The sequence below is a fragment of the Macrobrachium nipponense genome, chromosome 23, assembly GCF_015104395.2.
Source record: "Macrobrachium nipponense isolate FS-2020 chromosome 23, ASM1510439v2, whole genome shotgun sequence".
Classification (NCBI taxonomy): Eukaryota; Metazoa; Arthropoda; class Malacostraca; order Decapoda; family Palaemonidae; genus Macrobrachium; species Macrobrachium nipponense.
The window spans coordinates 14,193,333-14,213,190 of record NC_061090.1 but is presented as its reverse complement, the minus strand read 5'-3'; the positions used below and the strand labels follow the sequence as shown (position 1 = coordinate 14,213,190).

Sequence of the window (19,858 nt, the reverse complement as noted above, 5' to 3'; positions counted from 1 at the left end):
CAAATTATGTATGTATATATATACTTATTAATATATTATATATAAATAATATATATAATTATATATCTATATATATATATATATATAGATTTTTTTTATATATTATATATGTCTAATATTAATATATTATATTAATATATATATATGACCTAATCTCGGTCATTTGTGGGTTCGGGATATGAAGGAAAAAACAGGAGAGAGATCAATTTACATGCATGCAATGTAGGACATGCAAAAATAATAATCGATGAAACGTTTAACACAGGTGTATTCTTCTTAGCTACACAGGTGGCCTTTAACTGTAATTATTACGTTAACTATGCTAGTGCACAAACGGACGGCAGGTTAGACTGTTATTGACACTCATGGTGACACACGTCTTTGTATGGCGGCCGACGGCGACAGGAATACGGGCACTGGGCACTCGTGTCTCGACCCATTCTACTGTATGAGACCCGCTAACTAACTCATCTGCCCGATGGTGCGGCCTGTTTCTTATGATTTGCGCATTGTTGTTCTTCTTTGAGTGCCACACCGCCTTTGAGTGCCGTACCATCCAGTTTGTGCAAAATTTAAAACTATTAGGGTAGGGCCATTTGGCGTGTTACAAACACAAGTTACAACAAATGAATCTCACGCCTCACAATGTGTCATACAGAAAAACAAATTTAGGTTCACATTCAATAATGTCAATTAAAAATGGATAGTCACAGCTCCAGCTCAAAAAACTAAATTCATAAATAAAAATTCACATAACACGAGTTAAAAATGAAACATTACTCATAGGAAGTCTGGTAAAAGTATAATAAAACTTACTGAATTCTTTCTGCAACAATGATAAAAACAAGAAAATATAAAATCAAAATTCAAAGATTACACACACAAAATAATTTTTTCCAAAAATAATCTCACATTCCCACATCATCGATGGAAAATCACAAATTTCTGACAAAGCATAAACAGCATTGGCTATGATATGAAATTTTGGACACAGTATAATTGACATCAATAGAAATTAATAAAAATGAGATGCATTGCAATAAGATGTTTAATATGACTTGAAACGCAATCAAATTAATAATGCAATAAAAAATAATCAAGTTATAAACACATAGACTCACTCATCATATGCTTGGAACTGTAACAAAATGTTTAGAAAATTAAACATAAATTTCTCAGCAATAACTGACATGAAACAAAAGTGCATAAGTATGTTTTTATGATATTCTCTGTTCACTTTGTGACGGACACAGTTATTCATGATTCGCGCTGGTATGCTACCCAAGGCAACTACACGCACTTACAAATTATGTGGATGGTTTGCTTTATCGAAGAGGGAGGAACGGTGGCACAACAGGCTACTCTTTTCTTTTCTTTTTCTTTCTTTTATTAAGCATTTATCTCCTGCATGTTCAGAACACTGTGACTTGTCAGTCAACTCCCTTACACACTAGCAAACCCGCACACACTCATCACATGCACAACCTCATGGCATTCGCTCAGCAATTTCGCACAACAGCTTACTCACTTGCCTCCGTTTTCTGTGCGACTCACCCACAGGTGTAACTGAAACATTTAACTGCAAGCGTCGCAGTTCTCTCTCTCTCTCTCTCTCTCTTTCTCGTGCCTTACAGTACTCTTGGGAAGAGCGTCTGGTACTCTTATTGCTCTCTTTTTTTTTATGATATGATCAGTCCCCTCAATGGCAAACTCTATCAGTTGCTCGATCCTACGATCTTGTTGAGAAATTAACATTCTTATGGGCATCTCTATACATCAGGGATAAAACACAATTTGTTCTCACTTCATTATCAAATTTAAAAAGGACTTCTCTTTCCCAATGAAAATCAGACTACTCTTTCAACAAACATATCAGTCTCGTTACTTTACTCAAACAAACTCTAATGAATTTACGTGAATAATTCTGTCTTTAAATCTTAACAGCAATTCTTCGATGGGGACAAATGGAATGTATTGTCGCTCGTGATACTTTAACTATAATCAGAACACGGCCTAAGAGAACCATCCCTTTTTTTTCTCTCTGATTTTATACAAATTTTTTTTTTTTTGTGTTTCTTTCTACAAATTCCCTATCCGTATTTCCCTAACACAGCATGCTATTGATTACGCTACTAAAGGCTACACAACTCGTTCATTGTGCAGTTGAACTATAATATAATATTTACTATCAGTGACAATTTTTAGCAATCACGACGGTTTCTAGGCGGGGCGGGGTTTCCCACCTCCGGGGGTGTGAAGGGTATCCTCTCATCACATCCCCGTAGTGTCCCAAGACACTATCCTGATCTGTCCCTCTCTCTCTGCCATACGGTTGAGATGTTCCCGTTTCCTATGCAATTTGCTAACAGGTCAGGAACTCTATTAGTGCCAGCAGCGGTGCCGGCGATCCGCTACTGATGCTATTAGTTTGCTTGTATCTTCTTCACATCGCGCCTGGATTCTCTCACTGGTTGCTGGCTGTCATCTGACGTCTATCAGCTATTCTTTATTCTAACAACGCTTGATCCTATCCATACCTTAGGCAGGTATCGTGACTTCCTTCACGGGTCGAGGTTGATAAGGGAACTTCTGCACTATTCACCTTTTTTAATACCATCCCTCTACTCTTCAATAGGTCGCGATCAGAAGTAGGAGTGGACTTCCCCCTTCCCACGGAGGTCACGGGGGAGAGGCTCTGGTCGACCTCTGTCTGTCCCAGCATTCTTGACTCGTGGGTGGACAGGTTGTCTTCTACTTCTCAGAGGCTGAGGATTGGTATCCCTTCCCTCACAACAAGACAACAAGGCGTCCCTTGTTCCGCCGGGCTCTGCATAAACAGTCCCGCACGGCACTGGGGGTAACCAGGGGTACTACCCATTCCCGGCATTACCTCCATGCCATCTCCTGCTACTGCCAACTTCCATCCTTCCTTGTGAGGTTGGACTGCTCGCCATCTCTCCGTTCAAAACACGTTCGTTACTCCTCTGCTTGGTCTGCTACACGGGTCGGTTACTCGGGGGGGTCACGAAGGGTCACGAAGGGTGTTCGGGTGCCACCACCACGGCACCACCGTCGTTTGACTTTGGCGCTGCAACCGACGATTTTGAATTCTCCCACACTAGTCCTGTCTCAAACGGATTTTTCTAATATTTCTTAATACATCCGCCGATTGGAATTATTCTCTATCCCGTTCGTCATCGAATTCGGTCGCGAAACTGTCTAACAGCGGTAATTCATTAACGATTCTGCGATCGCACTTTGTCTAGTTAGCAGTGCGTTTTTTTTTTTTTTTTTTTTTTTTTTTTTAAATCTTAGGGTGTGTGATTGTGCACTGTCCTTCTGGTTAGCACTGTGCATTTCGAAATCGTAGGGTGTGTGATTGTACACTGTCATTCTGGTTAGCACTGCGCATTTCGAAATGGTAGGGCCACTCGATTTATTATTCCCGTTCTTAGCACGGTTCGCCACTTTTCTGCTGATTGCTTTAGCCATAACTGTTTTTATCCAGTCTGTTCGTTTCACCATTTCCCTCGTCATCACAGTTCATTAAACTTTCTCTCGTTTCCTTGCTTATTTCACTTCATATCACTGTTTGTCGCCAAAAATGATGTAGCACTAACGTTTGTTTGACGCCACAAGACCTCAAAAGACCTCATAAGACCTTATAAGACCTCACAGGACCTCATAGCACCCCACAAGACTCGCAAGACCCCACAGGACCTTACAGGACTCAGGAACCCCACAGGACCTCAAAGGATATTACAGAACCTTACAGAACCCCACAGGACCTTAAAGGACCTTATGCGATTATTCGCAAGACCCCACGACTGACACCAAAATTATATGACCTGATCTCGGTCATTTGTGGGTTCGGGATATGAAGGAAAAAACAGGAGAGAGATCAATTTACATGCATGCAATGTAGGACATGCAAAAATAATAATCGATGAAACGTTTAACGCAGGTGTATTCTTCTTAGCCACACAGGTGGCCTTTAACTGTAATTATTACGTTAACTATGCCAGTGCACAAACGAACGGCAGGTTAGACTGTTATTGACACTCATGGTGACACACGTCTTTGTATGGCGGCCGACGGCGAAGGGAATGCGGGCACTGGGCACTCGTGTCTCAACCCTGTCTACTGTATGAGACCCGCTAACTAACTCATCTGCCCGATGGTGCGGCCTGTTTCAAATGCCCCCTTTCAGATGGCATCGTTATGCAAGAAGCTGATTGGTTATTCTGGCTCCTTAGACACAAGGGCCAATCACGAAGGGATATAGAGATACGTGGCACTCTTTTGAACTGCAAAGCCACGCCAACTTGTAACGTCTTTGGCGGTTGACTTGTTTTGATACACATACACACAGAATCACTCATAACGGTTTCACGGGACTTCAGACTATCACGGAAAAGGCATATTCAAAACTATCGAATCAGCTCATATATATATATATATATATATATATATATATATATATATATATATATATATATAGTGTGTGCGTCTGTGTATTTTATACCAAACTTAGCCAATTTGCTTTAAAAAAGGTTGGCTTCCAAAAAAAGGAAGTGACGTTGATCACTGTCACATAAACAGTTGAATTGATTCGTGGATGAATCCATGTGCAAAGAAATTCCACAACACTCGCCTCCTCGTACACTTATGAAAAAGATTTACCCGAAATTTGCCGAACATCTTCCATCCCCCATTACATTTCATTTATCTCGTCTCGCTTCTATTTTGAAGCCATCTTCCTTCTGAGACTACCTGTCACTCGATTTATCCTTTCATTCATCATATCTTTCTTTCCTTTTTCTTCCTGACACTTCTAAATTGCATACTCTTTTCACTAACCAATCATCTTCCATTTTTCCATTTTACCAGACCAATCTCTTTTTTGCGTATGCTAACCCTTTCATCACTCCTATGAATCTACACATTTCTTACCTTTCCAATATTACATAAACTATTCTTTTTTGGAGCCTCTACTTTCTTCCATTTGCTTTCAGCATTTACAATTCACCTCTATAGAGGACACTTTATTCAACAATGACTTTACATATATATATATATATATATATATATATATATATATATATATATATATATATATATATATATATATATAAAACAATCATCTTCTCTGACCCACTACTATATCTTCAATTTTCAGTTCGGAACTGTATAGCTACATTGCCGCCCTGTACCCTGACTTTGGGCTCTAGATAAATACATGACATTTCCGTCCATTCCGATTGTGTACGCGTAAAATGGCGAAATGTCTCCTTAAAGTAAATTATTTAGAAAAGTTACATGTTTGAAACAACGACCACTCCAAAACTGAAAGATAGATAAAACTGGGAGTTTCATCTAGCTTTCATTTTCATGAGCATTTAATTGTTAAAATCCATAGCATGATTCATAGTTTTGAAAAAGAAGGATTTTATTTCAATTATAATTCCGAAGAAAATAAGGTTTTTATAGGAGTTTATTAACATTAAATTGGTATTGATTAAAATATCAGCATATGTTAATGATCAAAAGATTAAGTCTTAACAAGGTGGTTTTAGTCATTTTTGAGTTTTATTTCCTTATTTGATTCAGTTAACAGGAGTTTAATTCTCTTCGATTTGCCAATTTTTAGAGCGCGTCAGTATACTTCAGTGTCTGTCCCGGTATGTTGGAATACTTAATAGCCTCTTGCTCTCACCATTACGAATTTATGACTTCAAAATACTTCCAGAATTATATCTTTGAAGACGCTGATGAAGCAGGATTAAATAGTTTCAGGTTTCTTCATACTTTTGCTGGTAACATTATCGAAGAGTCACAAGAAAGGTTCAGATATTTTAGCTGTTATTCCTGTTCAGGTCTTCAAAAAAGGCTAATTCCCTTGTATCTCAAATAAGATGTTATGTCCTGAGTTGGCTTGGGAACTTTTGCTGGAGTTTGTGATTTTGAGTGTACATGTATGCTGCTGAATAACCTTTACCATCCAACCCCAAGTGGGTTCGCTTGGCAAAGCACTCGAAAGGGTCCTTGATATTCGGCTGCATCTTCGATTCGACCCGCGTACAATACAAAAGTCAGTTCATTAGGATTATTGAGATCTATGGTAACGATTGCCAGATCGGGAAGCGTTCCATCTCCCCAAACCGTTTCATTTCCATTTATCTTGTTGAGGTCCATAACCCAAAATGGTACTGCAAAAAAAAGATACATGCCAATTAAGTGTTGGATGACTTTGGGTAGACACTTTTCCAACATAATAAAAATATAAATATTCTGTCAGTTGTTAAATATTCATGCACAAACAGGTCTACAAATTATACTGAAAGTTTTTCCGTTGTATTACGATAACTATTCCTTATGAGAAACTTCCTCAGTGCACCACAGCGAGAAACTGAAAATAGGATGGAAATTCTTCGGGTAAAGTATGTGCAGGGAAATTCTCACTCCAATTGTCCAAGGGCTGCATTCTCATTTTAAAGGGGCGTACCTTGACAAAAATAGAAATACTCCAGGGGTGATAAAGACCAAAACTGTAGATGAAATACCAAAAAAAATTTAGTTTTGGGCAAATGAAATTTGGGGACAAAAGGAAATAACATGAAAGGTTGAAAAGCACTGGCTAGGGGTACAGCTTTGGCGGTTTGATACTCACCCCCATTACCTGCTGCACGAGCAAGGAAGTGGTCGTAGGTTGCTTTTGATTTAACGATGATCAGTCTGTGACCAGGAATTTTTGCACAGTTGGCCTTTGCATCTTGGGTAGTCATATTACTGGTCAGTGCTACGTAAAGAAGGTTGTCTGCTTCCCATTTGTATGTTCCAGGCACACTAGCTGTTCAAGTCCAGAAATTAAGTAATAATTTGTATTATGAGTAAAGCAATCTACGTCTTTTTGAAGTAAATGGCTAAACTTGTACTTAATTATTAATGCTGAAATGGTTTCAGATTTAAAGTTGATCAAGTCTCCATTAATTATATAAATCAATCCCTAACGTTTGCTGCAAATATTATCGTATCTAGATACTGCTTAAAAAAAAAGAAAATCCAGAAAGAAAAAAATTGAACTCAAGTATCATATTGACTGATGTCAGAAGACAAGGGAAAAAACATGATGTTATATACTTGCTATTGTTTAAGATGAGCTTGCCTACTGAAACAGTCATAATAATAGAATGATATCGTTCTGCAAAATCTTTGATTTTACTATATTAACCAGAGTTCTAAATATCTTTTTATTTAGTAAATAATTTTGTATTTTTACTGTATGTTGAATATTCTTAAAGATCAGCACTTTGGATAATTACTCGTGTAGGAGAACCACGTAAGATCACGTACAGTTAAGGGGTCCTTTCGAATGACACATACGCAGACAATCACACACACCCACACTCACACACACACAAACATATATATTTATAATATATAATATATATATATAATATATATATATATGATATATATATACATATACACATAATATATTCTATTGTTTGTATGTATGTATATATATATATACATACATACACATACATACATACATACATACGTACAAACAATAGAAACACGCACTTACACATAATAAGGAATAGGTAGACCAATTGTTTCGAGGTTGTAACATTCCCCCGGCATCTAAAAAATAAATGCAATTTCTTAAAATAAACACATACTCTAAAATACAAATAAAATTAAATAGAAAACATCAAAACTAAATATCGAGAATTAAAATTGAACAATACTGTTTAATCCATGAAAGAAGCAGTAAAGTGGGGGAAGACTAGGCAATAAACACAGTTAAAAACAAACTAACTCGTGTGACCGTTCATATTACAGAGCAATAGTTTTTCTCTTCTGGTATATGACGTCTCAGTTGTGGTAAGCTGCATATCAGTGCACCGACTGGCTACTGGAGAAAAAAAAATCAATACTCAAAGGATGGTCGTTTTGACGGGAATGCTTGCCAATGGCTGTATATGCATATTTATGTGACCGTTCTGTTTATTTTAAAAAAGAAGTATTGACTTTATTGGATGCCTGATGATGGGGAATGTTACAGCCTCCCGAAATTAGTCGCTATAAAAATTTTTTACTCCAGTAACGGTCTATACCTATTCCTTATTCGACTCCGGTCCGCTTTCCCCGGAATTCTTCTGTTTATTTATATATATATATATATATATATATATATATATATATATATATATATATATATATATATATACATATATCATATCATATACATATAATATACACACACACATATATATATATATATATATATATATATATACATATATATATATATATATATATATATATATATATATATATATATATATATATAAAGGTACAAGCCACGAAGGAAAGTGAAACTCAGGGTCCTTTACTTAGCAGACTGACCGACATGAGAACTTATGATTGTACAAGGGGGAAGGGTCGTATAAATAACAGATATGGATTAAAAAGGAAATAAGTACCTAGAATCCTCCAACAACCTGGAGAATTTGTAACCTTTCGCAAACAAAACATGGGTACAGTTGAAGAGGTTTACATAAAGATTAAGTTCAATTGCTCAGAAACAGGGTACAAGACATGTAAGGACGATACAGGGCGGCAACTGACCACATTCAAATTTTTGGTAAACAAAAACTTTTTTTTTCGCAAGATAAACTTATTCACAAAACACATATTAAACATACATGTACAAAGAAAATATCTATAAGACAACTCATTTGTATTTAAGTCTGTGATTGTATCTTTGAGGTCATTCTTAAACATGTTACTGTCCTTCGTGGGTTCTACCTTTATTTATAAATATATATATATATTGTATACATAAGCATATATACATATATATATTCAATCATATATATATATATATATATATATATATATATTGAATATATAAACATATATGTATATATGCTTATGTATACAATATATATAATATATATTTATAAATAAAGGTAGAACCCACGAAGGACAGTAACATGTTTAAGAATGACCTCAAAGATACAATCACAGACTTAAATACAATGAGTTGTCTTATAGATATTTTCTTTGTACATGTATGTTTAATATGTGTTTTGAATAAGTTTATCTTGCGAAAAAAAAAGTTTTTGTTACCAAAAATTTGAATGTGGTCAGTTGCCGCCCTGTATCGTCCTTACATGTCTTGTCCCTGTTTTCTGAGCAATTGAACTTAATCTTTATGTAAACCTCTTCAACTGTACCCATGTTTTGTTATATATATATATATATATATATATATATATATATATTATATTATATATATATATATATATTATAGGGCTAGTGCCTTGTATGATAAGGCGCCCTATGAGGTAATGTTAGACTAGCGATAATCTATACGCTAAGTCGGTTGGTATTGCACTTCCATCTTCAATGGAGTGTCTGGGGTTTTGTAGATCACTTACGAAGTCGGTATTATCTTTACGACGATGTGTTAAACTCATGGTTCGGTGAGGTTCTTGTAGAAAACACTAAGTATAAAACATAGATATAATTTCTTCTGAAGTTTTACATGGTGAATATCAGGTATGATTGTACAAGTCTTCTAATAACGTAGCTTGATCGCTTCTGCCAATGATGATGGCTAATCCTATTCCTCTACATGATAAAGCTTAGGTAAAGAGTACAGGTCTTCTAATGACGATAGCTAACTCTCTTCTGCCCGTCTACCATCTCTGTTACAAGTTATGAAGGAACAGACAGTAGTTTCGAACATATGAACATACTATCAGATGACATAGTTTCATACGAACACACAATCGAATGAGACACGCTACAGATCACGTAGGCCGTTTGAATAATAGGTCGGGGTAGTTGTCTCAAGCAGGGAGCTTGGACTAATGTTTATAAACAATTGAATGACTACAGGTGACGGCATGTTATCTTAGCTTACATATTTATTGATACGTCATCTTTAGCGTCTCTAGTCTGATCACATTCCTGCAAGCAATCTGGTTGACCTCTTAGTTTAGACTTTTATATATATGGACTAACATTCCATATTTTTTATTATGTAAACACTTACATTAGCTCGGTCAGCTACCAAAACCAACTACTGAATATTACTCAAACTTGACTTGCATTTGACTTATAGGAGTGTGATACAGACACTATGTGAATATATATATATATAAGTAAATAAAAAATCATGGTGTACATGAATTGATTCAAGTAATAAAATATAAAACAATGATATTGGTAAATAATAGTGATCACATGATATATAATGATACAGTTTTTCACTTCATCTCTTTAAGATACTTATGCTACAGAAAATACTAATGTACTCTTGATAATTGCATAGAATGAAGATTAACATGATAAAAATCATATTTTAACTGATAAAAAATTTCATATATGAATTGATAAAGTTATTAATGTTTATGCTGATTGATTCGTTGATTTTTATGCTAAATGTTATTATCTGATTCATTAATTCATATATTAACTCATAAATAACTGCAGATAATGGTAAGATATAGGTACAGATTGATTATAGGCTACCTGATTGTTTATACATATGTATATGGATTCATAGATTATGATTAATATATGTGCACTTTAAAATAGATTCCTATTGCGTACACGCAAAGATATATTTAGATTCTGTTATTTATGATCATTTTAATTATAAGAGATTCCATTGCGTCACGCAAAGATATATTTCAACTCTGTTTATTTATGATTTCATATATATAGGATACATGAACCGAGGTTATACTACTTCACTTTTAACTAGCTTTCGAACAACTTTTCGTCCATTACACAGTTCCAGACAACCACCTTTAGCCAATTGAAACGGCCTTTTTCAATGGTTAAAAACAAGGGGAAAATTTGCCTGGGCGGGTCCAACGTTCTATTTTGCGCTCATACTTATTCTCTGCATCCTAAGCTACATCGATTACGTTCGCGATGAATAGATCATCCCAGCACGAGTCCTTTCGCCAGCAAAGTTAGAGTTGAATATCCTTCGGGTCGTAATTGTCGGAAGTATGTCCCTTTTGTAGTCGAATTCCGACAGCCGCTGGAGCATTCCGCATTAAAACGAGATTAACGAACGAGATTACGGTGTCGGTCGAAGAAGTCCAGAAATTTCCTTTCACATTGTAGGCGGTTGTTACTTGACTGTAGTCGTCCGCTGCGACGAACGATTTTTTTTTTTTTTGAAGTTGCGATGTGAAACTCTCATACTGCAGGTTCCATTAATCAGCCTGCAAGTGAAATTATACTTGTCACAAGGGCAAAGTAAATTCAGACGACATCCAAATACAGGGGAGGGGAGAGAGCCATTTAGACCAGACTTAACCCACATGAATTCGCTGATATTTTGGAATTCAGAAGAGTCCGCTGTACAAACTTTTTATCCATGGCATTAACAATGAGTGAACCTATCCAGGTCTATGATGACTCGTAAAAATATCCATATTATAAAAAATAAATAGATATCAAACTACGAATCTCAAAGAAAAAAATTCGATATTACTGTAGTAAGCTTACTAACAGACAAAGAATGGAAAATGGAGCTATTTGTAAGATTGTGCCAGGCAGCATAAGAGTCAAAAGAATATTAATCATGATTCTATGTGCCCTAACAAAAGTTTCATATTCAATTTTCTCGTGCGCATCCTCTGAGGTTAATTTTTGTTTTTTTAAAAAACTTTATTAATAGGTAGGAGATGCAACGAAAAAAACCCACTATGTAACTAATTTCTATATAAACTTTGGGTTTTCCAAGAAAATGTGACATTTTCCCATGAATGTGATTTACTTGAATGTAATAGGCTAATGTTGCAAGTAAATATTTCTTATCCACAACTTGATAATTCTAAATGTCCGTTTACCCATGTCATAAGCAGAAATTATTGACTCTAATTGTCTATGAGGTTCAGAAAAAAAAAATTAATTCATTTTGTTGTGGTTATAGAAATTCTATTTGCTTATAGTTGTTCATTAATATTAAAATGATTACAGTCCTTAACTAATTGCATTACACACACGGATAAGAATATGTTATGTGGCCTGTCATCAGTGACCTATGAACCACATGTGAAGTTCATGAACTAAGCATTCCTTTCTCCAGTCAATCTGCTTTTGCAAGCAGAGACGACACACAGATGAAGCCTGTGTAAGCAGATTATTGAGGTTAAAAGGAACAAATGCTTGAACGACGCAATGATGAGCGTGGCGGGTCACTGGCAGGAGATTCGGCCTCAGCCAGCTAAGATGTTACGTTACTTGCTGTAAGAGGATACGACTTAGTATTTTTCAAAAATGATTATTTTTAGTGTTTTAATTCTCCACCCGCATTGAGAAGAATGTCTGAAAAAAAAAAAAAAAAAAAAAATTGAAACAATATATTAGTTTCATGTTGGCATTATGTTAATAAATATTCCTTATTCAAACTATATGAAAAAGTTTCCATACAAATTCTATATATATTATTAGCCCTGTATAAGTTCATATAGGATTATTCCATAGATAACATTTTCACTTCTAGACTTCCTGACTTTAAAATCTCTTTTATTTTGTATTTATTTATATATTTATTATTAGTTTATTTATTTATTTATTTATTTAATTTTTTTTTTTTTCATTGACTACGATATAAATCACCGGGACAGACAATATGTCAGTAGGTTTTGATATGTGTTTTGAACTTTTAGCTTATTTGTCATTACTAAGCGTTAAGTTAGAGTTCAAATCTTTACGCATATATATGGATATTTAATGGTTACGTTTTGCTTATTGATATTATCGTGATTCCTTTTTTATTATAATTTGTAACCCTTCCGACTTCTTACGGAGTGTATTTATTTGACTCCACTTGTATCCATATTTATTTTATTTTTTTTATATTTATTTATTTTTTATATATTTTTTATATATATTTTGATAATTAATGGTTGGCTTGAATATGTGAAAAGTGTTCTAGCGGCGTACCGTATAAGGCTACTTGCGGCATCATTCTATAGATACAAGATATAAATGATAAAGGTATTTAAAACCGCGAGAACGCTATAATCCAGTCCGGATCCAACATCACGAGTTTGTAACTCGTAAGACATTGACACTTCTATTTCCAATATCCTATTTAAAATATCCGTTATTCTACCAAACCGATTGACTCTGGGTGATAAAAATATATTATTATTGGTTTTCTTAATGGAAAAGGAATTCACACAACGTGTTAAGGAGATTATTATTGATTTACACCACCCGAGTCAGATTATCATGTGTTGAATTCCATGTTTACTGATTTAGCACTCATTAATATTCCTAACGCACTCAATTGCGGTGTTTGTTTTAGTGCTATTAATTCTATATAACGTGTCAAGGAACTATTAACACTAAGAAGTGTTTATTCCCTCGTCAGACTCGTAATTCTGTAATAATTCTACGTATATTCTTTCAAGGATTGATTTGGCACAGGATAGGCCCTTAAACTGACAGGTGCCTTAGTGTATCCCTTGTTTTCATGACACGTGTTACAATTAGTTATGTGCTTTTTATATCTGTAAGCATTGTAGGCCAGTAAAATAGTGATTTGGCTTCTGTGAAAAAGGAGGGAACCTGGATGACGGAATGCAACCAGTATGACGATTGGTATGAGAAAGATTATTACTACTACCTGGTCGTTAGTCATCTGCTGTGTTCTTCGGTTTACCTCGTCACAGACCTACATATAATATTACATTTGATTACATTATTCTGATACACATACTTAAATATACCTTTGCTTAGGGTTTCTGCTCGAAGTGTGTATTGTTTTTGCTTAGCCGCTGACCCTGTTTCCGTTTCGAATGTTTATTGTTTGGGTTATGTCTGTTGACGCTTGCTTTGTTCAGTTTGTAACAGTTCTGCGTTCCGACCCAGATATTCAATGCTCGCGATCTCTTGGGTTAAGGAATTTTCTTGTTTAGATACGGTTTTAACAATAGGCACGGATGTTTCTATATCTTTTAGTCCAATTAATGGTTCTTTGCTGTATGATGCGGGATTGCGGGATAATGCGTCAGCTATGATATTTTTTTGCTTTCCCAGGTAGATATCTTATCTTGGCTCCAAAGACCTGAATGATCATTTGTCACCGAGTTCCTTTTGGACTGTGATTAAAGCCTTTGAAAAAACTCGTAAAGGACTCATTTCAGTAGGACTTTATCAGATAGCCATAGATTATGAACTTAAAATATACTAGTGAGTTAAAGATACCTAGCCCTTCCTTGCCTATTACTGTATATTTACTTTCAGAGGGCTTTAGTTTACGTGAATAAAAAGCTATAGGGAAGAACTGTATCATATTTTACTGAAGTAATACCCTCTTACCCCTTGGTCTGAGGCGTCTGTTGCAATAAAAAAAAAATTCCTTATTTAAGTCAGGGATTTTTTAAGTAGGTAAGCTGCATTTTCCGCTTTTAAGATATTGAACGCCTGTTGATGCTTTTCAGACCATAATAATCTACGTTCTTCTTCGTAAGATCTGTTAAAGGAGCTGTCATGATTGAAGAGTTACATATTTACATACGATTGTAATACCCAGCTAAAGCGCGAAAGTGCTGTATCCCCCTTTTACGTTAATAGTACCGGAAAGTTATGAATGCCGACACCTTACCATGGACTACTTTTAAGACCTTGACCAGACACATAAAACCTAGATAAACATGTTCGGTTTTAAAAAACTCTCATTTAGATATTTTACTACTGAGATTATTTGTCTTTGTCTCTCGTAGCATAGCTCTACTTTATGTGAATGTACTTCTAAGGTATTAGAAAAGATTACAAGATCATACATATAGGCATGTAGTTATCCCCTAAAGTCTCCAAACACTATATTGTAATTGGGGCGCAACGTAAGCCGGAGGCATACGAAAAAAAAAATTGATAATGTCCCCATGGGTGTGCTGGAAACGGTGTATGAGGTACAATCACTTAGGTAATGGTATCTGGTTAAAGCATTTAAGTAAAGTCCAAGTTGGTGAAAAAAAATTTATTCTAACCTAACAGAGATAAGATGTCGTCGGTACATCGCACTGGAAACTATCGGGAGTCGTTTCCTTGTTTAAGCGACAGAATCTACGCAGATACGCGAAATCCGATACTTTATGGCATGACATTTGAGGAAAAATTATATGGCTTATTTTTGATTTCCTAATGACTCCTATTACTAACATTTTTCAACTTCGTCATTTATATCTATTTTGAAATTTCATTGAGAATCTATACGAAGGTACGTAAATATTTCTTTATGTTTGTCCTTAGACCGTATTTTGTTTTCAATGACATCCGTTTCTCCCAGAGATCACTCGCTAGTGGAGAAACTTCCTGGTATTCAGGTAGAAGATAAAAAAAAATTCCTGCTGAATCACCTCTGCTTGAATGACTTTACGGATATTACTTTAGATAGATTATCAGAGAGTTCATCCACGACTGGTTTGGGCGTGATTAAAAATTAGCAACAATAAGATGCGATATTTATAACTTCCGTATCCACGACATGTATACTTTTAGGGCTTGTTCGCGAAATCGTATATTTCAGAGTGTCGGGAAGGATTAAAAATTTCATTTCCCAGCAAAGTCTTTTACACGCACTAAGACGTTCGAGGTGCATGTTTCTCGAAATTTTGCGTGCAAAGTGCGACTGCGGTTGTAGGGAGAATTAACTGTTGGGTCATTGAACAATGTTACGATTTATGAGACAAATGTATAGTTCCTTTATATAAGTTATTATTTGATTAACTGTCTCATTTTTGTTCAAACGGATTTTAATATGTTTGAAGGTTTTATAGGATTTCCCTTTTGATAAACACGCCTTATTTTGCAGGATGTAAGATAATATTTTGTATACCCATAGATGGATCTTACAATTACACTACATACAGATCAACGTTTTTTTTTATAACTATAGAGGTATCTGTAAACGCTCGCTTATCCGGACTTCTCATTAGGAAGTTCGAACAACAGACGGTGAGTCCGTAAATACTGGTAATTAATTGTACTAAAGGAATAAATAAGATATTCTAATTTTTTACGGCGCGTACAGTCGGGCTTAATCCACCAGTATTTATTATAACTTATGTATTAAATTACTAGAACCTGCTCTGATTACTTGATACTGTCGTGTGATGCATAGGAAAAATCCTTTTTAGTTCGAAAAGATATCGGTATGTATGAACAACATCGCTTTTTCCCCACTCTGCTAGAGTCGCTTATTGTGTGGAATTTGCTTCGCTTTGAAAACTCGGCAGATTTAACTAACCTTGACCGCTTGACTAGGTGACACAGTCACCGAGTTTGCTTGTTTGATTCTGAACGGGCTACTGTTTCTATTTCTTTCTGTAATAATTAGGATCCTTCTCTTTATTACCATCGGCAATGAATGACGAACTATTAGGAACTGAGCGATTACTAATTAAGACGAGTTATCTCTACTGCATTCAATCTTAACTGTTTGTACTTCATTCTTTGCTAAAATTTGAAATAGTGAGGGATCCTGGTCAGCGCATTTAGCCTGATGAAAGTTTTTACAGACATGTTATTCCTTGCAATCCAGCCATATTTTTAAAGTTAAGTTGAGTCATTGAGGTTCAGATATTTTATATAACTCAAAAAACTCAAGGCTAAAACTGCGATCGGGACTTTGCAAAGGAGCATTTATTGTCATGACCCGAAATAGTGTTACCTCTAATATTTATAGTATTTGTACGGGTGTTCCACTTGTGTTTTTGTGTTTTGTTTCTAATCACTACGGTGCTTAACGACCCTATCCATGCATCTGTATAAATACAGACGTCCACTGCGTAAACGCATATTCACTGTTTAATATGATTTGTTACGTAAGGGATTAATAATCACCCAAAATGATAAAATTAACATAGTATATGATTATGATATTTCAGTAGAAAACTTCTGGAAACAGACACTCAAAGATAAAAACTCGCAGTAGCGAAATCTCAATGATATAGATAATTTCTGTAAAAAAGTAAGATTAAGAATGTCTCGTAACTTCAGCCACAGGAATAACGAAATTCTACCTGTAAAGGAAACACTCAAAGTTACTCCAAATGAATAAAAAATTGTACTTAGCTTGCTTTTGTGGGAAGTCACGGTGTTCCGATAACGACACACGGCCTTGGTCCTCCTTCTCTATTTAGCGGTTTGGCTTCAGTTTCCCCCGTGCGCGTTGTTTCGATGATTCGAGCCCTTGAAAGATCCGATGCTGCAGACGCGTTCGGTTTGTTTCTTGCAGTGCCGGAAACGCTCACTAACGATGTTTTCTTGAATGATTCTAATGAGAGACGAAGCTTGCGTTGTCGTAGGAAAAAGGACACGTCGGTTTTGTTTCTTGAAGTTATTCACTAATGATGATACTAAGTTGCTTGAAGAATCTCTTGCTTTCGTCGTCGTTAAAGAGTTCTTTATTGTTTTCTGAAGTCGCTCACTATGTTTGCTTGAAGAATCTGCTGCTTCCGTCGTCGTTGACTTCTTATGATACATGATTTATTATTCTGGTTTTTCTTCGTAGGACGTTGTAGAGTTCTTCTGGTACGCTGGCCACCAAATATTAGGGCTAGTGCCTTGTATGATAAGGCGCCCTATGAGGTAATGTTAGACTAGCGATAATCTATACGCTAAGTCGGTTGGTATTGCACTTCCATCTTCAATGGAGTGTCTGGGGTTTTGTAGATCACTTACGAAGTCGGTATTATCTTTACGACGATGTGTTAAACTCATGGTTCGGTGAGGTTCTTGTAGAAAACACTAAGTATAAAATAGATATAATTTCTTCTGAAGTTTTACATGGTGAAGATCAGGTATGATTGTACAAGTCTTCTAATAACGATAGCTTGATCGCTTCTGCCAATGATGATGGCTAATCCTATTCCTCTACATGATAAAGCTTAGGTAAAGAGGTACAGGTCTTCTAATGACGATAGCTAACTCTCTTCTGCCCGTCTACCATCTCTGTTACAAGTTATGAAGGAACAGACAGTAGTTCGAACATATGAACATACTATCAGATGACATAGTTTCATACGAACACACAATCGAATGACACACTCAGATCAACGTAGGCCGTTTGAATAATAGGTCGGGGTAGTTGTCTCAAGCAGGGAGCTTGGACTAATGTTTATAAACAATTGAATGACTACAGGTGACGGCAATGTATCTTAGCTTACAATACTTATTGTATACGTCATCTTTAGCGTCTCTAGTCTGATCACATTCCTGCAAGCAATCTGGTTGACCTCGTTTAGTTTTAGACTTTTATATATATGGACTAACATTCCATATTTTTATTATGTAAACACTTACATATATAATATATATATATATATATATATATATAATATGAATGTGTGTACGTGTATTTAGTAAAAAGCCCATCATTTAAGCATTTAGTGTTGAAAGCGATAGCTACTGCAGTAGCATTCAGTTTACATAGTTTTCTATGTCTAATAACTGCATCTTCAAGGCTACTGCATTCTGCCGGTAACTCGCCGACGTTTTTCATTCTTTGGACAGGAAATCAATTGCAAACTAGTGTCATGTTCCTCTTCGATGAATGACGAACATCGGCGAATTCCCGGCAGAATGCAGCAACCTTGTAAAAGTATTATTAGGATACAGAAAATGTTATATAAATTAAACAGCTGATGCACCATCACTTTCAACACTATTTATTTATTTGTTATCATTGTTTGAACCATATTTAAAACGTGTTATGCCTTTTTAATCTTAATAAATAATGTTTGGTTTTAAACTAGATAACAAATAAAGAAGTGATGACACAACAATGAATAATAAGTTACCTAATCAGACTGAGCTCATTTTTTGAGACGAGATAAATGAGGAAACTAGTCTGAAACTTGCTAGAAATCTGCGCTGCTTATATTGCAGGATACAGCTTTGGGAAGGTAAGGTTATACTCACATACAGTAGTTCGCAAGGAATTAAGACGAGTACAATGAATATTCAAACACAACATCTATGGCATTCTAAGGCATAAAAAACAGCTCATAGTAAGTGTGTAAAAAGTCCAGCGATACTCCATCGTTTATGTGAACCTCGAACACTACATGCAAATTGAAAGTAATGACAAGTGGGTGTCGGCGAACTGTACCGACAAACCCTGAGTGCATCTCGTATGGTGTACTCACACATCTTGAAGAAGTATGTGGAGCTTTCGTTTTTGTACGGCACAAGTGTCATGGGTCCTTCACCAGCGATTCGGCATTCAGTCAACCCATTCCCCAAGGAAACAATTGACCAGGCCTTGCATCCATCACCATAGGTGAAGCAAGCTGACCGGCAGCTGCCTGAGGAACAAATGAGCATCAGGACATTTCTGTTATGAACGATGGATATAATTAGATAAGCTTACCATACTTATGAACTTTCTGTGCAATGTTTAACTTACTGTAATAGCTTACCTTTATAAAAACATACCCCCCCAATCATTAATAAAAGTACACATATTCCATGAGGTGCTTACAATTATTCAGTCCTGGGAGAATAACCTTTGCGCTCCTCGGTCAAAGGTCATGTTTGGTGCCATGAAGAAATCAGCGAGAGAGATTCAATGATATACACCCAGATCTTTCTGCTCCTTGTGTAAGGCTTGAATGATAGAATGGTTCATAAACGAAAACGCGTGGTTGACACTAGTAACAAGTGTATCCTCCGAGTCATCGTTGCTTGAGCAGCAGTGAAATTTTCTACATCAATGGTGACTAGGTTGTAATCTCTGTTAATGAAAAAACGGTAATATTACTACATTTCCTGTACAAGTATTCAACTAGTTCACTCTGCGGAA

General features: G+C 35.7%; 1 protein-coding gene across 1 annotated transcript; it reads right to left on the bottom strand.

Moving 5' to 3' along the window:
* Positions 1-5,459: 5,459 nt before the first annotated feature.
* On the bottom strand, positions 5,460-19,355 carry LOC135196234 (uncharacterized). Its single transcript, XM_064222899.1, has 3 exons — positions 19,203-19,355; positions 6,671-6,850; positions 5,460-6,209 (listed from the first exon to the last, which is right to left on the bottom strand). Exons 1-3 carry the CDS (start codon positions 19,252-19,254, stop codon positions 5,995-5,997), a joined length of 447 nt encoding a protein of 148 aa, XP_064078969.1. The 5' UTR covers positions 19,255-19,355; the 3' UTR covers positions 5,460-5,994.
* Positions 19,356-19,858: the final 503 nt, after the last annotated feature.

Coding starts and splice junctions, on each gene's coding strand:
- LOC135196234 (XM_064222899.1), bottom strand. CDS start 19,254: ATGACACTTGTGCCGTACAAAAACGAAAGCTCCACATACTTCTTCAAG. Junction 6,851..19,202: donor CACATACTTCTTCAAGATGT/GTGAGTACACCA, acceptor GGACTTGAACAG/CTAGTGTGCCTGGAACATAC. Junction 6,210..6,670: donor TCGTGCAGCAGGTAATGGGG/GTGAGTATCAAA, acceptor TTTTTTTTGCAG/TACCATTTTGGGTTATGGAC.